Below are 19750 nucleotides of genomic sequence, written 5' to 3' on the forward strand. Positions count from 1 at the left end.
AATGTATGACTCGAAGACGATGCATTTATTGATTCACGGGAGGCATATCTGGAGATAGCGAACCGACTGGGATATCTTTTGGCCGGGGTTTGAGGATATCATGCTTAGTGTTCTTTGACGGCAGAGGCAGATGAGCATGGGCTTGCGGCTTAGATAGAAGCGCATGGGAGGGGCGTCCCGAAACAGTGCTTAGGAGCATCGTCTTGAGCAATTAGGGAGGCTTGGATGACGGGACAGGTAGTTTAGTTTAGTATGCAGCAGCACTAGCTACTTGGGCAGGATAGGCAAAAAGTCGTTTCACTATTTACCGTACGGCTTATTGTCTTGGCTGTCGATGATTGGTGCACATTGTGGCGTCAAGTGAGCCGGCTGTTGCCGTATTGATGCTCGTACAGGTGATGGTCAAGGAGGAAAATGCATGACAAGCCAGAAGTGAACGTTGGTGACATATACATCTCGACCCAAGGTCGCCGGTCTGATCATCATGGAGCTAATAATAGTATCAAGTCGTTAAGGTGGATGGTGGTCCCACTTGGCAACCCTCACCTCGGCTCCCCGCGCGGGGACGCGATGACATGCAGCCTGTTTAACATGGAAGAGGAGGGAATAGAGTAGATCGGACGGCGACATTTTGCGAGGCGGGAATAGTGAGGCAAGAAAAGACAAACCACGAATCACGCAGTTCTGGGGTAATATTTCCGTTTGGCAGCGCCCGTTGAACCGCGTCGTGATGTGTCGTTGGAGTCCCATGAGATGGATGACGTCGTGCCCCGGAGACACCGCCCCGGCTCGCTGTTGGGGGCGCGCGGGGTGGGTTCGGTAGTGCGAGAGGGCAGCGAGGAGACTTGTCGAGGTACCAGCCCGCGGAGTTATTGGCGGTAGCCCACCTCGCGTAGAGCGCGACAATGGTGGGCTCCGGGCGGCTGCCGCGAAGTCCAAGTATCTGTACAAAGAGGTTGCTGGCGGCTGGAGTGAGTCAAGCGGGCCAGGTGTGGTTGTGCTCGCGCTGTCGCGCCGATAGCACAAGAACGGGCGCGACTCTTAGTTAACTAACTACAGTAGTTCCGAAAGCAGGGAGGAACAGCAAATGCGCCACTGCAGACCGTTGCGCGGCGGGGGCTTGATGGCGAAAAAGGGTGGCGGCAGCGACTCGGAGTGGCGGTTCTATTTGTTTCGACGGCGACTCCGTGGTCGCCCGACGCCGCCACTACCACCCTACTGTATTTTGGCTAGTTAACTAGCGACAGACCCCATCGCAGGAGAGACAGGGGGACGTCCGGAAAAGGCGTAAGGGCAATGCGCCACACCGGCTGTCCGTCAAGGTCGTCGGTACGCGGGGCCTCGGCTGACCAGTCGGGTTGAATCAAGTACTGGAAACAAACACGATTTTTCTGGATTCTTCCGAGCGCGTTGCCGGCTGATGAATCATGCGCCCCAGTGGCTTGAAATCTGTCACTGGGCTGCGCCCCCCCTCTTTCCTTTCTCGGCCGCCCGCCCTCCCGTAGCCTGTATTTAAACCGTCGCCCTCTCCCACTCTGCGCCGGGGAATCTTCCACTCCTCCTACACACCACCAAACAGCACCCCTAGCAATCGTGCTTAACCTTTCTTCACCTCAGGGATTCTTTGTCCGATCCGTCAACCGCTCCATTCCCAGTGACACTCACGATCTCGCCAAAATGCAGATTTTCGTCAAGACCCGTACGTTCTGTGCCCGCCCTTTCCGAGGCGCTGGCTCGCCACGTCAGCAGGCAGCACGCTAACATTGTCCCTCGCAGTCACCGGCAAGACCATCACCTTGGAGGTCGAGTCATCCGACACCATCGACAACGTCAAGTCCAAGATTCAGGACAAGGAGGGCATTCCTCCCGACCAGCAGCGTTTGATCTTTGCTGGCAAACAGCTCGAGGATGGCCGCACCCTTTCCGACTACAACATCCAGAAGGAGTCGACCCTCCACCTCGTTCTCCGTCTTCGTGGAGGCATGCAAATCTGTGAGTCACATCCAACCTGCTCTCGACGATGACTTGGACACAAAGCACTAACATGTTTCGATTAGTCGTCAAGACCCTCACCGGCAAAACCATCACCCTCGAGGTGGAGTCGTCTGACACGATCGACAACGTGAAGTCGAAGATCCAGGACAAGGAGGGCATCCCCCCGGACCAGCAGCGCCTGATCTTTGCGGGCAAGCAGCTGGAAGATGGCCGGACTCTGTCCGACTACAATATCCAGAAGGAATCGACGCTGCATCTCGTCCTGCGTCTGCGAGGTGGCATGCAGATTTTCGTCAAGACCCTGACAGGCAAGACGATCACGCTGGAAGTGGAATCCTCTGACACCATCGACAACGTCAAATCTAAGATCCAAGACAAGGAGGGTATTCCTCCGGATCAACAGCGACTCATTTTTGCCGGCAAGCAGCTCGAGGACGGCCGGACTTTGAGCGACTACAACATTCAGAAAGAATCAACCCTGCACTTGGTCCTGCGCCTGCGTGGTGGAATGCAGATTTTTGTCAAAACCCTGACAGGCAAGACAATCACGTTGGAAGTGGAATCGAGTGATACGATCGACAACGTCAAGTCCAAAATCCAGGACAAGGAGGGCATTCCGCCTGATCAGCAACGCCTCATTTTTGCAGGCAAGCAGCTGGAGGACGGTCGCACGTTGAGCGACTACAACATTCAGAAGGAAAGCACCCTGCATCTGGTGCTGCGTCTGCGTGGCGGCCAATAGTCGTGCAGGATGGTGGTTGTGTTGACTCGGAGTGTATTGCCAGCGGTTAGGCGTTACGGAACTTTGGACCAGGGCGTCGGGATTTTGAAACTGTCCCGCAGGTAGAGATATGGTGACATAGGCTGAACATCGATGACTGCGTTGTTGTCCTTGTCTCTCGAGGTTAAGAGAGCGTTTCCCTTAAGCGATTTTTTTTTAGTTCCCCGGTTTGGCTGGGGGTGACTGAGAACGGCAAGACGCTGCTTAAGACCTTAGGGGCGCAAGAACTGTAGCCATGTGCCACTTTCTAGAAAGGCGATGTCGATTGTTTGAACCTTATTCCTACATAAACCCATCGTCATCTCTGCACAGTGCTGCCTCTTTACCGGACAGGACAGATTACATACCCCGCACTGTACGCCTCTCCCTTGGCGCGGTGGATTCGTAGGGCTGCGACAGCCAAATACATTTACACTCCAAAGTTCGGACTTCGGACAGGACATCCATCCAGCAGCCTTCATCTACACATGACCCGACCAGCGTGGATGCCTTAAGCTCCTGTCGTCTTCTCTCCCTTCGCCATGGCACATGTGGCGTGGCCTGAGCGAACCGAGCATTCTAGAATCCTCGCCGCCCGCCACCTTGGCCTTGCCGAGACAGACCGTCGACGTGGCCGAAAGCTCTCAAGGCTTCAACGCTGAGGTCAGCTGCGTCTTGCGAAAACCCGTCGCGGGCCATGCCATCTTACTACTATCACCTCAAGTTCGAGCTGTACCCTTCCCCGAACCCCACCGCTAGCGAGGAAACGACTGCGGCGAAGACGAGCGAGATCTGGCAGCCGCCGACAGACGCCGGCGCATTTGACGACTTGCCCTCTCATCCCCGACCTGTCCGACCGATTGCAAAAAGCGACGGTCGGCTGCGCAGTCGTGGAAGATCCCCTCTTGACCGACCCCCAGCCCTCGGCCAAGAGAGCGTTCAACAGGCTTCGAAGCTAGGCATAATCGACTGCGGCGCACCGCGAGCACCCATCAAAGACGGCGGGCGAAGAACCGAAGTGATTTCAGACACACAGTGGTTGGAGCAGAGCAGAATTCTTCCCACGCCCTCTTCGAATTCCTCTATAGGGCCGCAGGCCGCTGTCAAGGATTGGCGATTCGGTCGCGTGCGCATAGAGACGGTCGACCCAGCAGGGTGCGCGGACGCCATGCCGGGGGAGACGAGCAAAGCAGGCCCCTCGGCGGCGCCGACCTTGGGGCCCTCGTTTGGCGGGGCTGGGACGGCGACGAAAGCCAAGTTTTTGCCGCGAGAGACGAAGAATACGGAGCTGGGCTGGGGCGTGGTCCATTTCTACCGAGACGGACAGGAGTCGCCGTTGTTGGATGCGCCGCAGCCTGGCGAGGACGGACCGGAGCGCGAGGACACTTCGACGGCGGATGCCTGCAGCACGCTGTGCATACCTGCCGTGCCGGCGTACATGACGCCGGGGGACTTTATGGGCTTCCTCGGTGACCGGTGGACGGGCGACATCAGCCACTGTCGAATGGTCATGACGTCGAGCATGAATCGATATCTCGTCCTACTGAAGTTCCGGGACGGGGGTCGAGCCAAACATTGGAGACGGGAGTTTGACGGCAAGGTGTTCAACTCTATGGAGGTGAGTTTGCTCAATTCACCCTTTCACGCCTTTACTTGCCTCATCCCTTGACACTGACATGCCATAGTCTCAAGTATGCCACGTCGTCTTCGTCAAATCCATCACCTTTGAAACACCGACGAGACCTCGCCGAAACGATCAATCTGTGGCGTCGTCGTCTTCGGCTGTCTCGAACAGCTTGAAGCCCTTTCCGCCCCCTCCTCCCAACCTCATCGAGCTGCCGACCTGCCCCGTCTGTCTAGAGAGGATGGACGAGACAAACGGGCTCATGACGATCCCATGCTCCCACGTCTTTCACTGCACCTGCCTGCAGAACTGGAAAGGGGCCGGATGTCCGGTCTGCCGATTCACAAACACGTCGTCGGAAGTCGGCTCCAGCGATGCTGATAACCCATACTCTCAGCCCTTTGGATCATCCGCCTCCAACCTTTGCAGCGTGTGTGACTGCACAGACGACCTTTGGATCTGTTTGATATGCGGCTATGTCGGATGCGGTCGGTACAAAGGCGGACACGCCAAAGATCACTGGAAAGAGACTGCCCACAGCTTTGCTCTGGAGCTCGAGACGCAGCATGTCTGGGATTACGCCGGAGACATGTGGGTGCACCGACTGATCCGCGATAAGGGCGACGGCAAAGTCGTCGAGCTGCCGGGGAGAAGCAGTCACAGTGGTCAGCGAGAAGACGAGGATGTCGTGCCGCGGGCAAAGCTGGAGAACATTGGGCTGGAGTACACGCATCTGATCACGAGCCAGCTGGAATCCCAGAGGGCATACTACGAAGAAATGATCAGCAAGGCAGTGGACAAGGCAGCCAAGGCGTCTGCCGTGGCGGAGAGCAGCGCGGCGCAGTCGAGCGAGACCATGGCCAGGCTGACCAGCCTCGAGGAGAAGCATAGGGTCCTCAGCATGGACACGGTGCCACACCTGGAGCGGGACCTGGAGCGGGAGAAGAAGAAGGCGGGCAAGGCGGAGGGGCTGGCACGCAGCCTGGGCAAGTCGCTGCAGGAGGAGAAACGGGTCAACGAGGGGCTGATGAAGCGCATCGAGCATCTCGGCGCCGACAACGAGACGGTGCGGAAGCAGCTGGACGCGCTGCGGGAGGAGAACGCGGAGCTCAAGGAGATGAACCGCGACCTATCCATGTTCATCTCCGGGCAGGAAAAGCTCCAGGAGCTGGAAAGGGAGGGCAAGGTGGAGGAAGGGGAGCTCGCGGAGGGAAGCATGAGCGTGCCCGAGAAAAAGGGCCGGCGGAGGCCGCGCAAGAACTGAAGGGATGACGTAGCGCAGGGCGACGCGGAGCATGGACGAGTAATGGTTTGCAGGATACTTCCACGAGGCATCGGACAAGACGTGACCATGACGTATAGGACTGGGGACGGAACGGAGGAGAGGAAGGATTTTTGCCGATAAGTCTGGATGCATGGTACTCCGTAGGTACGACGAAAAGGCCGTGACGGGTTGCCGTGACGGGTTGCATTGACGGACGGAGCTTCATTTGCACGCGCAGGCATCCATTCGGCTCTACTGTCTTGTCTGGGCACGGGGATTTGTCTTTAACAAGGCCCATGTGAAGGGCCGATTCCAGTGCCCGCCTCGGCCGCTGAGAGGCCGCCCCCGCCAGTTCTGTTATCGCTGCGTGGGCCTTTGTTCCCACCCCCCACACTGTCGGCCACGAAAACCAACTGTTATTAGCGCTCGCCGTCCCCGTCTGTTCCACATCGCCTCCGCCCTTTGCTCCCCCAGGTCTCCCCCCAGGTCTCCCCCCAGGTCTCCCCCCCCCCCAGGTCTCTCCCGCCGCCAACACCGACATCACCGTGTGCGACGCGCGTGTGGTGCAGCGAGGAAGAGAGAGCTCGGACGCGACGAGACGAGCGGCCCCCAATTGACTGCCCGTGATGCCTCCGGGGGACCATGACGGCCCCAACAAGGTGGCGGCCCAGCCCGAGCAGCGGCCCGCCCCGCGCAAGGAGCTGTATCCCATGGTCAATTGGAAATACGACCTGTTCCTCTATGTCATGGGCAACCTCATCGACACCTTCTTCCGCGAGGTCGTGCCCAGAGGCTCGTGGAGAGTCCCCCAGTCCGGCCCAGTGCTGTTCGTCGCCGCACCCCACGCCAACCAGGTGAGCCGACGAGGAAGCCGACGAGCAAGCCGACGAGCTCGGCGCAACAAGCTGACGCCCTGCAGTTCGTCGACGCCATCATCCTCCAGCGCACCCTCCGGCACGAGGCCAACCGGCGCGTGTCGCTCCTCATTGCCCAAAAGTCGGTTCACGGCTTCATCGGCTGGGGCTCTCGCCAGGTCGGCTCCGTGCCCGTCGGGCGAGCCCAGGATGCGGCCAAGCCCGCGAGCGGAAAGATTTACCTGCCGGACCCCGTCAACGACCCGACCCTGATTCGCGGCATCGGCACCCGCTTCGGCGAGGGTGAGGGCGAGGTCCAGGGTATGCTGTTCCTGCCGCCCGGCAAGAATACGTCGAGCGCCAGCGTCGACATTGCCGACATCATCGGCCCCGAAGAGATACGCGTCAAGCGGCCCTTCAAGGGCAAGCTCGCCATGCAGCAGCTCACGGGCCGAGACGACATCGACAGCGAGGGCCGCTTGACAAATACCAAGCTCAAGGGCCCCGCCCCGGGCTTCCAAGGCACAAAGTTCAAGCTGGCGCCTCACATCGACCAAACAAAGGTGTACGAGGCCGTGTTTGCGCGGCTGCGAAACGGCGGCTGCGTCGGCATCTTCCCCGAGGGCGGCAGCCACGATCGCACCGAGCTGCTCCCGCTCAAGGCCGGCGTCGCCATCATGGCGCTCGGGACGCTGGCCGAGTCGCCCAACTGCGGGCTCAAGATTGTGCCCGTCGGCATGAACTACTTTCACGCGCACAAGTTCCGGTCGCGCGCCGTCGTCGAGTTCGGGACCCCCTTTGAGATCCCCCCCTACCTCGTCGAGCTCTACCGCAACAACCAGCGGCGAGAGGCCATCGGGCAGGTGCTCGACGCCGTCTACCAGTCGCTGAGCTCGGTGACGGTGTCGGCGCCCGACTACGACACGCTCATGATGATCCAGGCGGCGCGGCGGCTTTACAACCCGACGGGCAAGAAGCTGCCGCTGCCCGTTGTCGTCGAGCTCAACCGGCGGCTGGCCATGGGCTACGAGCGCTACAAAGACGACGAGCGCATCACGTCGCTGTCGCAATCGGTCAAGGACTACAACTCGCAGCTGCGGTACCTGAGCCTCAAGGACCACCAGGTCCAGTACGCGCGCATGTCTATCCTCAAGGTGCTCTTCCTCTTCGTCTACCGCTCCATCAAGCTCGCCATACTCTTTGTCTGCACGGTGCCCGGCCTGCTGCTCTTCGCCCCCGTCTTTGTCGCGACCAAGATCATCAGCCGGCAAAAGGCAAAGGTGGCGCTGGCCGGGTCGACGGTCAAGATCCGCGGGCGTGACGTCATGGCGACGTGGAAGATCCTGGTGGCCCTGGGCCTGGCTCCGACGCTGTACCACGCCTACACCATCCTGGTGGTGCTCAAGGTGTGGCACGACGGGCTCTGGGGCCACGTGCCCGCGTGGATGCCCCTGTGGACTGTCTACCTGGCGCTGTGGCCGGTCATGATTGGCATCACGTTTGCGGCGCTGCGCTTTGGCGAGGTGGGCATGGACATTTTCAAGTCGTTGCGGCCATTGGTGCTGTGCTTGCTGCCGACGTCGTCGTACAGCATCCACAAGCTGCGGGTCAGACGGGCCGAGCTCAGCGCGCAGGTGACGGACCTGATCAACGAGCTAGGCCCCGAGATGTTCCCCGACTTTGACAAGACGCGCCTCATCCCGGACATTTCGAGGGTCGAGGGGGCAGGCTCGCAGACGCCGGCCGCCGACGGCCACAAGCGCCGCGACAGCGACCAGTCGAGCACAGGCTTCGGGTTCGAGGTGGAATCGCCCCCGTCGCTGTCCCGCCGCAGCACGACGCAGTCGAGCCGGGCGCTCCCGCGCAACGACTCGTTCAGCAACATCGGAGCGGTGGGCATCTTCTCGACGCGGCCGCCGTCGCGGTCACGGAGCCGGTCGCGGTCGAGCAGCGCGGGAGGGGGGCTGGGGTCGGGCGGGTTCCCCATCAGCGGATTCACGACGCTCGACTCGGCCGAGGGCTTCAATGAGGCGAGCAGGAAGATTCGCGAGGCGATGAAGTACCGGAGGAAGCGGTCGGACCAGGTCAAGATGCAGGCGGGAGAGGACGAGGAAGAGGAGGACAGCGAGGACGAGAGCAGTCAGGACGCAGCGCGGCGGAAGAGGATTTGAAGAAGGACAAGAGCGCGAGGGCGAGCGGCTTTGTATCCAACCATGAGACGGGAGCGAGGGGGGGTGACGTACGGCGAACCTGGGCGATTGACTGGTTCAAATGTATTGTAAGGCATGCGGAAGGGAGGCTTAGATTGCAATTACGGCGGCAGGGGCACTTGAAGGTTGTCAAAGACGCTGGAGAAGGCATCACCCGCGCCAGGATACGACGACACGGGGTGACCAATGACACAAACAACCAAAGAGTTTATTTTCCACGACCTTGTTTTTGCAATCGGTTGAACGGGAAGGATGCCCGGCTGTGAAGATGGCGATGGAGGAGAAGCCACAGGTCGGAGCTGTCGGAGATATCAAGGCGTGGTGGGCTGGTTGGGAGCGGCTATTATGCACGCAAGTAAGACAAGGCGGGCTGTATGTGAGACACGCAGCAGGGCTCACCTGTCACGGCGGCGGCGGAGGCGGCACAGCAACCTTGGCCGGATCTGATAAGCGGCGCGTTCGGAGATAGACCGGGGCGGCCGAGGCGACGTCGGGCCGTCGGCCGGGGGCTGATGGTGGGACCCGGCTGAGACCTGGATAGATGGCGGATATAAAACAGCATGAAAGGAATATCGTTTGAGCTCAATCTCCTTCAGTCGCCTTTTACACATACATATATTTTTTACGACTCTTTTTTTTTTCCCCGCAAAGAAGTACATACCAAGACTCGTGGGAAACAAGGCGCATTTGTCATCATCGTCGTCGCCCGGCTCTGCGGGACGGACGGACGGCCAATAGGCTCCCAGTTTGCCGGGTGTCTTGTCGCCGCGGGTGAATCCTTGTTTCGGATCTGATAAGGGAAGACGTGTCTACATAATAACGCCGAGTATTCCAGCACGTCCTGGCGCGGCCCAAGATCCCCCCCCCGTCTTTTCCCTTGCGCAACCCCTCATTGCCATAATCCTCTCTTGTCCCCCCCGCCGTTGAATCCTCGCCCTTTCCATTTTTACGTCTTTGTGAAAGGGCAGGCGCTCGGCCGCGCGCGCGGACGGAAACACGGTCCTCGGGCGTCGTTTCTCATCGTTACTTACGTCAGAGCAAAGTGGACCGATTACCAAGCCTTCCAAGTCCTCCTTTCTGGAGATGAACGAGTCGGGGTCGATGCCCTAGCCCTTCTCAGGCATCAAGGCGAGGAAGGGATCAGACAAGGCGCCCGGAAGCGGTTCGCCCTCTCCCCCGGACGAGAGCAGGCGCCGCCGGCGATATATCACGCCTGCTTGCACCTCCTGGCTGCTCCTTGCTCCTTGTCTTGAGTAGCAGCAGCAGCAGCAGCCGGGGCACGCGTCCTCGAAGACAGCAAGGAAGAAAAAGGAATGTCAGAAACAGGGGGAAGGAAAGGGAAGATGGCCGTGTCGCTCAAGTCGCTCATGTCATCGGTCCTGGGCAGCCAGCGCTCCAACGGCACCACGCCCGGACGAGGCCCGCCGGCCGTGACGGAGCTCTTCTCCAAGACGGACCCGGCGGCCGACGGCGACGAGTGCCTGCACGACTGCGACGGCTGCACGGTGCGCTACCCGCGCGGCTTCTCCGTCGACGTCGACGACCGGCTCTACGGCCAGATCAAAGCGTGGAGCACGCACCTGCTCGTGGGCACCGGCAAGACGGACTGGGTCCGCGACGTGACCCACGAAAAGGGCAGCGTCATGGAGGCGGTCGAAAAGGCCGACGCCCCAAGTAACGGGGTGAGTCTTCCCACTCTGCCGCGACGGAATCAAGCCGGCAGGCATCCCTTGACTGACGGCGCCTGCGCAGAGACTGATGCTGTCGGCGTCCAACATGCCCACCCCCCACGACACCAGTGACTACTCGGAGCCCACCACCGTCCTCCTCCTCCCGGCCTTTACCCTCGTCCACAACGTCCATCCGCTCAACGTGCCGACCCTCCTCGGCGACCTCGTCGACAAGGCCCCGACCAGTATCTCGCCCCTAGATTTCGCGGCCCTGCCTCGCTCCTTACCCAGCCGGGACCCGTCCATCCCCGCCCTCACCACCGCGCCCTGTCCGCATAGCGCCGTCATCCTCATGTGCAGCCAAAGGACCCGCGATGCCCGCTGCGGCCAGAGCGCGCCGCTGCTGAGAAAGGAGTTTGAGCGCCATCTGCGGCCGCTGGGCCTGTATCGCGACCTGCACGACGAGCGGCCCGGCGGGGTGGGCATCTACTTTATCAGCCACGTTGGTGGCCACAAGTACTCAGCCAACGTCATGGTTTACCGGCGGCCCAACGCGTTTGGGCAGGATGAGGGCGATAGCAAGGAGCCCGTCGGCGGTGGCGAGGCGGCCAACGGCCATGGCGAGACGGACCAGGGCGCGGCGCAATGCATCTGGCTGGCGCGCGTGAGACCTGAAGACTGCGAGAATCTAGTCAGGTACACGGTGCTCAAGGGCAAGGTGGTCAAACCCGAAAGCCAGCTCAGGGGAGGCTTCGACAGAGTAAAGGGGCTGACCAGCTGGTAACGACGAGACAAAGACTTGGCAGGGAAACACCTGGGGGAGGGATGGGGGATAAAAAAGGCTGAATCATAGACGCCACCCCCGTGAGGAAGTCTTGCCAGCCGTTGTCCCCGTTGTCATGCACGCGATCCGAAGTCGACAGCTCCCGAGACGCAAGGGGAAACGGAGGGAGCACACCATCGACGTCGCCTGCGCCACCTTGAGGCGGGCGAGACCCCGGTCCCTGACGGTTGAAGACGTCGTGGCGATGGCTTCGTTCAAGTTTCCATGGACTCTGCCGCTCGGCGGCCGTGCGTGCATGCTGCATGTGCCTAGGCAGGCTACGCATAAACAATCTGCAGGGACCGCATGGCCAAGCATCTCGCGACTTGCTTCTGCCTGGCCGCACAGACGATCACGGGCATTAGACGAGAGGGGGGACATGGGAGGAGTCTGGGGGATGAGCATATGCTGGGCGTTCAGGTCGTCTGGTCCCATGCCAAGCTCCCATCTCGCCTCTGCATGTATGATGATCCGGCCCATTGTGAGAGACAAACTTGAGGAGGGCGCAGGCAAGTTTCGGTTGTGTGACGATGGCAGTCAGAGGAGGAAATAGCCCAGGATCAAGAACCCCTTTGCCGCCGGCGGAGTTCTCTGTGCGTGTGCTAGCCTTGGGCTGATCCAGGTCGTGCGCGAATCAAGGTTTTGGCCCATGTGGAGTGAGCATTGGTTCGATGCGGCAGCTAGTGTTAAGGAACGGTCTCGAGTAAATCGGGCCTCGAGGCTAAAAATAGGAGGCTGGCGATGGGGAATTCTTCCCCCCTTCCGTCGGGACCCATAATTATTATTTGGCCCGGCGAGGTAATTACTGACTGTACGAATCGCCAGTATCAAGTGTTATTACCTTACCTGGGTAGTTGAGGCGAGGCAAGAAGCGAAAAAAGAACGGGCCGGCCATTCGTTTTTCCCGTCACAGAGGCCACGCCTTGACTGACTCTGCAAACCTCTTGTCACCTTTGCTCGTTGCACGACGCGATTCTGTGCGCTCGTCCTCAGTCCCGAGCCGTCTTCCCCGCCCCTGCGTCTCCACCGTGTCCGTCCAGAACCATCGGACAAGTCACGGACGTCCCAGGGTTTGGCGTTCGGCCCCTCGGTTGGGTCTGGACGAAGAACCCGGGCCTTGGCCGCTCCCCGTCTCCATGGCGCGCCCTCTGACATGCGGCTGTCGCTGGCCTCCCGACGCACCTCCTTTTCAAAACGTCGTCTCCACCGCTGGCAGTCTCACAAACGCCGGAGCCCTGCTGCCGAAGGGCGATGAGCGGTGGATGATGTTTAGAGATCGGCCTGACAGCTGGGCGCCAGTCTTGTTTTGTCCATCAGCCTGCATGTGCTCTGCAGCCAGTTTCGCAAATCCATCCGCTTCTGCCCTGAGGGGTTTCGTCAATCCGTCTGTTCAGCGGAATCCCGGTCCCTGATGGCCTCCTTCTCATCGCCCCTCCACCAGCCGTCGTCTTTGGCATCCATGGACACTTGGCCGAGTGTGTTTCGCAACACCCGGGGTCGACACATGTTGCCTGTTCGCATCGTCCGTGTTCCAGGCCCTTGGATGCTGGTGCTGTGCTACAGCTTCCATCTGACTCAAGTCTATCGAAGCCAGCGAACCTTTTCTCTCCTCCTGCGTCTTCATCTCGAATAAAAGGCTGCTTCTCCTCCCACTGTCCGTCCCTTCTGTTTTGATACTCAACAGCTAGTCTCATTCGCTCCCGCTTTGAACTTTTCTCTTCATCCTCAAGTCTGCGACTGAGTATTTCTCACCCATTGGTCTTGCACTGCAACAGAGCTGCGCTCTTGGCCTCGCATCTTTCCAATTCCTTGTAATCGCTCGTGTTGGGTTCTTACCGCACACGCATCTTCGCAAATAACATTTTTTCACCTTTTTTCCATTCCAAAACCATACTTTGTCAATATGAAGATCACCGAGGTTCTCGCTTGCGTGGTCGCCGCCTCGGCGCCGCTCATCTCCGCTGCGCCCACCAACGCCGGCGACTTGCAGGAGAGGCGATCAGTCAGTAAGTGATGACGGGAGCCAGTCACAGACTCGACAGAACTTCGATGACTGACTTTTGTGTAGCTTCTGGCCTTGACGCCAGATCCTTTCAGGCCCCGAGCTTCATTGAGGCGCGGTCTCCCAACAAGGACGAGGCAAAGGCTGCCGGTGCGATCCAGGTCCTCCAGGCGGAGAATAGCGCCAATCAGGCGACCGGTGCCGATGACAAGGACAAAAATGCTGCCACTGCCAATAATCAGGACAAAAATGCTGCCACTGCCAATAAGGACGACAAGAATGCTGCCACTGCCAATAAGGACGACAATAATGCCGCCACTGCCAATAAGGACGACAATAATGCCGCCACTGCCAATAAGGACGACAAGAATGCTGCCACTGCCAATAAGGACGACAAGAATGCTGCCACTGCCAATAAGAAGAAGGGCAAGACTGCTGCCGCCAATAAGCAGGACAAAAACGCTGCCACTGCCAATAAGGACGACAAGAATGCTGCCACTGCCAATAAGGACGACGGGAATGCTGCCACTGCCAATAAGGACGACGGGAATGCTGCCACTGCCAATAAGGACGACAAGAATGCTGCCACTGCCAATAAGAAGAAGGGCAAGACTGCTGCCGCCAATAAGCAGGACAAAAACGCTGCCACTGCCAATAAGGACGACAAGAATGCTGCCACTGCCAATAAGGACGACAATAATGCTGCCACTGCCAATAAGAAGAAGAGCAAGACTGCTGCCGCCAATAACCAGGACCAAACTGCTGCCTCGGGGGGAAGCGTAACCATCACTCGGACGGCAACAGGTCTTAGCGTCAGCGCCGGTGGCGCCAATGGCAAGGACCAAGGAAAATAGTATATTCCCGGGACAGGGACGATGATTCGGGGGTCTCGCTTGAAATGGGTCGCCCTCGATGGTGGGACTCCTCGAAGACCGACTCGGAAGGCGTGCCATCATCTTGTGCAATGGACGGGTATCTACACACGAGGAAAACAATCTCTTAGAAGAAGTCTTAGAAGAAGAAGTACTTAGGGGTTGCAAGTAACTCGCATATCGATTTCAGAAGCCTTGGCCTTGTCTCTATCGTCTCATGACCACGCATGCTTCCGAGGCTGTATTTCCGATGTAGCACTCAGTCAGACCACTTATCGGAGTTCCCCCGAGTGGCAGCGTCTTCCAGTCGCCTTGCTGTTACTGTTATCCCGAAGTTGAGAAGCATCGAAATCATCCCTGCACGCTCTCGTTGAGGAAGGGGGCTTGCGGATTGCTTTGACAACGGAATGCAATTGCCCCGCCCTTCCATCTACTAGGAGGTATCCATGATTCTTCTGTTCCCATTCTTCTGTTCCCAATGGTAGCCCGCCGATCCCGGCGTCGGCCTTTTTGATGAGTGAGGCTCTTGTCCTCGATGCATGCAAGTCGTAGATGCATAAATATATGCACACGCTAAGAATATCCCATATTGAACAAATTCCTGTTGTCGGTCCCGTCCGTAGTTGATGATATATCTTGGACCGTGTATAAAGAAGAACACGAAATCAAATAGCCTGGAACCCCAAGATATGTATGTCCAAGGAAATATGTCCAAGGAAATATGTCCAAGGAAATCGTTGTCAACGTCATTATTATACCAGAGTAGCCGAGCGTTACATGTAAGTTGGTATCGTGGGCCTTATCACCGTCCATGTCTCATTTCCTCGCCGAATTTTGCTTCTCGGTTAATTTCTCGCATCAAGTCTCAAGCATACTGTGAGACAAGGACAGACGGACGCAAGATGCGCATCCCGCTCGACTGGCCCGCAACAAAGCCAACCCCCCCCCTCCCCTCCCGGCCGCAAACACGACGACCAGGGGCGGGCCGAAGCCTGGGTCAGTCGTCGTCGACCAGGCCCTGGCTGGAGCTGCTGCTGCCGCTCGAGGCCGTGGTGACGCTGAGGTCCTTGCGGGCGGTGTGGACGAGCTTCCAGATGCCAAAGGAGACGAGGGCAAGGATGACGAAGAGGACGATGATGATGATTGCGATGACGTGGTTTCGCTGCACCATGGTGGGCTGGTGACTTGGTGGGTAGGGGGGGTTCCCTGGGGAGCTGAGGAGAGGGGGAGGTTGAATGCGAATCAAGCAAAGTAAGGTGAAGCAGAGGAACGGAACTGGGACCGCTTTCTTGGGCGTTCGCTTCTCGTGAAAAGAGGGATAAGTCTCCTTTAGAGACGAAAGCTGGAAGGTGTTCTGCTTCCGTGCACTCTTGGCGTCTGCGCCGTCTCAGCTCACAAGTCCGGTCCTTGGACGACGGAGGCTGCCGGCGGGGGGTTATCGACGGCCGGATGCGAATGTATGCAAATGTGTCTGGATGCCGACGACGGACAAAACTCGGGTCGAATCATCCACGTACAAGAGGAATATGGCGCATGTATGTATTCAATGTGAGAATGAGAATAGGCCAGAGGGATGCGGCGCACCGGGCCCGGCCGCGATTTATAGTGGTTGCCCCGCCACCGGCTTTTTCCTTGTTTTCTTTGCCAGTGGTGGAAATGGGCAAGGCTGGGAGGGATGCCGCAGGGAGCGAGGTGGGGCCGGCCCGGGTTCTAACGGGGCCCCTTCCCCTGTAAGGTACTTTGTACTTGCATGCATAATGCAGTCTCGCCAACTAAATCTCGACTTCACGAAGAGGAAAGCGGCCAAATCAAAAGGAGCAAAGAAAGATTTTTTTTTTAAATCGCGTGTCCTGACACTTGCTAGCCGTCTCGGTGGCTTAAACGAGAGAGCGTCGCACGACACGACGAATAAGAAGAAGAAGAAGAAATGCATCATCTGGCGTCCACAGAAGCAGCGTGGCACGGCTCTGAAAGAACATCTCTTCGACTATAACTCTGCTCACTGGCTGTCACCGACATCCAGCACTCGCGCCCCCTCGTGGCGGCACTTGTCCCGTCCGTAGGCACAGTAGTAGTATCCAACGCTGTGCCACATGTTTGGCGACCGCATGGTATAGCCCATGGTGTGCCATCTTTTGCCGCACGTGTCGTGGATGTCTATGACTGCATACGACGTCTGGCCCTGCTTCTTCCACACGCAGACGACGTCGCCCGGCTCCCCCTCGCACTTGTGTTCGTTCCCTGTCTCCACCGTTGGCTGGACTCTGAGATAGGCGTCGGTCCACCCAAATGGCACGCTGCCTACGGCAGACCAGTACACCGTGTGCGACTTATACGAGCCTGGAGCGATGGCACATTTGCCCGTGCCGCAGTGCGTATTCTCCTGGAGCCCACGATTAGCTACCCCTTGTCTTTGATACCAAGCGGTGCCGGACTTACGCTCAGTTGAACGTGTACGGGAGTCTGGCGCGGGTCTGGGTTTGGGCCCCTGCTCGTTTTCCCAGAAAGACTGCACCAGCTTCCATTGACCGTCTGGTTCGGACTCGCGGGAAGAGAGAGGGTTTTGAAACGCTTTGCCTCATAGACGGACCATAGGTCAAGCTGGCCGTTCCGATGGCAGCTGGGAAAGTCCTCCGCCTCATTTGGCTGCAAGGCAAGGGGCAGGTCGATTTTGCAGACGACCAAGGACTCCTTTGAGCTATGCATACGGGTGCACCGAATGCCGCCAGAGTATTCAGGATCTTCACTGACCCGGTAGCTTCGAGGGCCGACCGTCACGTTCCCCACGCCGTCGCTGTCCACGGCAAACGAGATCGGGTACTTGTAGCGGTCGAAGCCACCGCGGTCCATGGTTTGGGAGCACGACCGGTAGTATAGCCGCTTGTGTTCCCTGTTCCAGATTTCCAAAGACTTGTCAGAGTTTGTTCTGTCCTGCTGAAGCACGAGAAGACCCTTTTTAGTATCTGAGGCGGGTTGGAGATCCTGGCTGGCGAGAGCCTGGCTGGCGAGAGCCAGTCCTCGCACAACAACGAGTGCGCCGAGGAGTCTCATCGTGTCGAGAGTGAGCGCCGGAGGTTTGATGGAAAACGCTGCACGTTGCGCAGATTTTTGGAGCACGGCAGCTCTTTATATACGTTTGCGTTTCGTGGCCACCCAGCCACAATGCCAACCTTGAAGCACAACGCCAAAGTTTCCACACAAGACTTGAGTATGTTGAGGCTCAAGCTAAATTGTCCTGACTTTCCACGAAATGCGGCGCCCTGAACCATCAAACTTTGGTCCGGGCAATGATGAGATGAACAGGGCGTCTTCCCTCCCTGTCGACTTGAGAATCATGTAGCACCTGGGAGTGAAGACGCTGCATCTCGTGCCTGATCCATTTATCTAAGCAAACTTACACGCAAGTAACTCGTGCTGGCTGGCTGCTTTGAGATTCATGGCAAGTGGGTGGCCAATAAATGGCTGCATTGGTCCAAGCCCTGAGCTGCGGTTGAACTTTGCTTTGTTGCTGATCGCCCTGTATGCCGTCACTCAAGGGACCCTTGGGATGGCCCAAGTACGTCAAGCCGAGCCTGCGCTAGCATCCCGCGACAATGCAGCAGAGAGCCAAAGTGTACGAATGCCGTGACTGCATCCGTTGTGTCCTAAATGCAAGCGAGGCCAGCGTCACGCGCTGTCGAGACGCTGCATCCCCCCCATTTGCACGAAAAAAGTCGCAGCCAAGCAGTCAAAAATCGGTGATATTCATCTTACACCCAAAATACGTCCAAGGCCGACATGGGAAAAAGCTCATCGCCCTGGCATGTCGCAAAACCTTTCCAGTCAGACGGCGGGGCCCTCTTGCTCGCGAGCACCTGTTCACGCACGCGGCGCGTTGGGCAAGAAAACAGGTCAAGGCACTGGGCCCCCGGCAAATACGCACTTTCCAGGCAATCCTACCACAGGGCCCCTCTGCACGAGCCCGTCAATGTCTCTCTGCTTTATTCCGCCGCAGCCTTGTTCTCGTCGCGGATAATCTTGACGTGCCGCTCGTAAAATTGCAGCATCTGCGCGGGTCAGCCGGGCTTCGCCTCTTGACGTGGTGGGAATACGGTGCCTACCTTTTGCGGGCACTTCTTGTAGATGACAGACGTGTCGTGCTTGGTCTTGCGGCCGTTCTTCCAGATCAGGTAGACAACCAGCCTGCCACTGCCCTCGTCCTCGCAGGCATCAATCGACTCAATCTCATCCTCCCACGATCCCGCGGGGGGGCTCCATTTCTTGGAAGTCGCGGGCGGGCTCGACTCTGCCGGGTGAAGGCCATTCTTGCGCGATCGCTTCGTCGTCGTCATAGCGGCGCCTCCGCTAGATGCCCTGCCACGCTTCTTGCCCCGGGCCGCCTTTTCCGACTCCTCAAAGATCTTGTCGCGGCCGCCAATCTGTTTGTAGTACTCTGTCAAGACCTCTGACGCCGATTCCCTGGGCGTTGGCAAAGGCAAAGCAATTAGACCAGATGCGCCCGTAGAACTGATGGCGCGCCGCACTCACAGGAGGTTGTCTTCAGGCTCCCACGTCATGTCCGACTTCTTCTCCCAACCTTCCCACTTGACGAGAAACTTCAAGGATCCCTGGAGGCAGTCAGCGGTGAACGGGCGGTTGTTGGACGCGATGCCGCACGTACATCCTCGTCGACCATGTGTTTCTTGATGGCTTCAACGATGAATCTGCCAAGAGTCAGCATGTGCGTCGTGAGAGGGTCGACAGACGCGGTGGCCGTACTCATCCTCATCAAGTTCACCCTCCTGGTCCTCGTCCCCATCCTCATCTTCTTCATCATCCTCGACCTCGACGACGGCCTCGGCGCCATTGCGGGTCAGGTCGGAGTCGCCCAGGAGCTCTTCATCGTCGGCAGATACGGATTGGCGCCATGAGGCGGCGCGCTGGGGCTCGATGTCGGACGCCTCCTCATCGCTCAGTGCTGCAGCGCGTTTAGCAGGACGGCCTTTGCGCGCCATGGCCAATGGTTGAAGGAAAGCAAGGAGGGGAAGCGCGTGAGGTGCAGGGGCGCAAAGAAAAAGGTGACAGGTGAGGCGCGTCGGTTGCCAGGAGCAGCGCGTGGATTTGCAGGTTGCTGTGGACCGTGGCACGGATTGGCGGAGGGGGGAAATGGCTGTTGCAAGGAAGGCGGTGAGAGGGAGAAAACACTGGCGGACGAACCTGGCGGCATTTCTGCAGCGCGTTGGAATCGCGATCGTAGCTGGTTCAGTAAGAACATGCAATTGCGACGGGTGAATGCGACGATGGCGCGCTTCGACCTCTTGCCCTCGCTTTGTTTTTGGGCGGCCTGCTGCCACAGGTGGCTGGGAGTCGATGGTCCATGGCGCCAGGTCCCGTGACTGTCTCTGGGCTAGCCGAGCTTTACCGTAGAGAAGACGCACTGTACGGCACGACCCAATGTCTATGGCAAGGGTACCATGATAAAATACAGTGCGAACGATTTTTGTGCACTAAAGTCACGTGCCCTGTCCAAACGCTCACATGAGCCCACTGGGAAGCCTCAAGACCATCATTCTCCCTCACGCCGCCGGTGAACACAAAAGCCGGCGCTCCCTGTTGGACTCGATACGGAGCATGTCCCCGGCACCGGATGTGTCCGCCTGCATCCGACTCGTCTGCGACAGCCACGGCGCCTGTAAT

The 19750-nt window shown here is 58.6% G+C and overlaps 7 protein-coding genes across 7 annotated transcripts; 5 read left to right on the top strand and 2 right to left on the bottom strand.

The window, feature by feature from the left end:
• Positions 1-1677: 1677 nt before the first annotated feature.
• Positions 1678-2737, top strand: HRG_10439 (ubiquitin family domain-containing protein; the record flags this gene model as incomplete). The annotated part of the gene is made up of 3 exons (XM_044868910.1): positions 1678-1699; positions 1777-1992; positions 2058-2737. 3 exons carry the CDS (start codon positions 1678-1680, stop codon positions 2735-2737), a joined length of 918 nt encoding a protein of 305 aa, XP_044716265.1.
• Positions 2738-3923: 1186 nt separating this feature from the next.
• Positions 3924-5643, top strand: HRG_10440 (BRCA1-associated protein 2 domain-containing protein; the record flags this gene model as incomplete). The annotated part of the gene is made up of 3 exons (XM_044868911.1): positions 3924-4373; positions 4441-4605; positions 4687-5643. The coding sequence occupies 3 exons, from the start codon at positions 3924-3926 to the stop codon at positions 5641-5643; spliced, it is 1572 nt and encodes a 523-aa protein (XP_044716266.1).
• A 626-nt stretch (positions 5644-6269) lies between these two features.
• HRG_10441 (putative acyltransferase) lies at positions 6270-8668 on the top strand (the record flags this gene model as incomplete). Its single annotated transcript, XM_044868912.1, has 2 exons — positions 6270-6497; positions 6563-8668. 2 exons carry the CDS (start codon positions 6270-6272, stop codon positions 8666-8668), a joined length of 2334 nt encoding a protein of 777 aa, XP_044716267.1.
• Positions 8669-10050: 1382 nt separating this feature from the next.
• Positions 10051-11161, top strand: HRG_10442 (sucrase/ferredoxin-like domain-containing protein; the record flags this gene model as incomplete). Its single annotated transcript, XM_044868913.1, has 2 exons — positions 10051-10389; positions 10460-11161. The coding sequence occupies 2 exons, from the start codon at positions 10051-10053 to the stop codon at positions 11159-11161; spliced, it is 1041 nt and encodes a 346-aa protein (XP_044716268.1).
• Positions 11162-13103: 1942 nt separating this feature from the next.
• Positions 13104-14056, top strand: HRG_10443 (uncharacterized protein; the record flags this gene model as incomplete). The annotated part of the gene is made up of 2 exons (XM_044868914.1): positions 13104-13206; positions 13269-14056. 2 exons carry the CDS (start codon positions 13104-13106, stop codon positions 14054-14056), a joined length of 891 nt encoding a protein of 296 aa, XP_044716269.1.
• Positions 14057-15071: 1015 nt separating this feature from the next.
• Positions 15072-17125, bottom strand: HRG_10444 (uncharacterized protein; the record flags this gene model as incomplete). The annotated part of the gene is made up of 3 exons (XM_044868915.1): positions 15072-15288; positions 16078-16457; positions 16514-17125. 3 exons carry the CDS (start codon positions 17123-17125, stop codon positions 15072-15074), a joined length of 1209 nt encoding a protein of 402 aa, XP_044716270.1.
• Positions 17126-18054: 929 nt separating this feature from the next.
• HRG_10445 (chromo shadow domain-containing protein) lies at positions 18055-19068 on the bottom strand (the record flags this gene model as incomplete). The annotated part of the gene is made up of 5 exons (XM_044868916.1): positions 18055-18120; positions 18175-18532; positions 18602-18681; positions 18735-18777; positions 18833-19068. 5 exons carry the CDS (start codon positions 19066-19068, stop codon positions 18055-18057), a joined length of 783 nt encoding a protein of 260 aa, XP_044716271.1.
• Between the last annotated feature and the right edge of the window lie 682 nt (positions 19069-19750).

Source organism: Hirsutella rhossiliensis, assembly GCF_020360975.1.
Source record: "Hirsutella rhossiliensis strain HR02 chromosome Unknown scaffold00015, whole genome shotgun sequence".
Lineage (NCBI taxonomy): Eukaryota > Fungi > Ascomycota > Sordariomycetes > Hypocreales > Ophiocordycipitaceae > Hirsutella > Hirsutella rhossiliensis.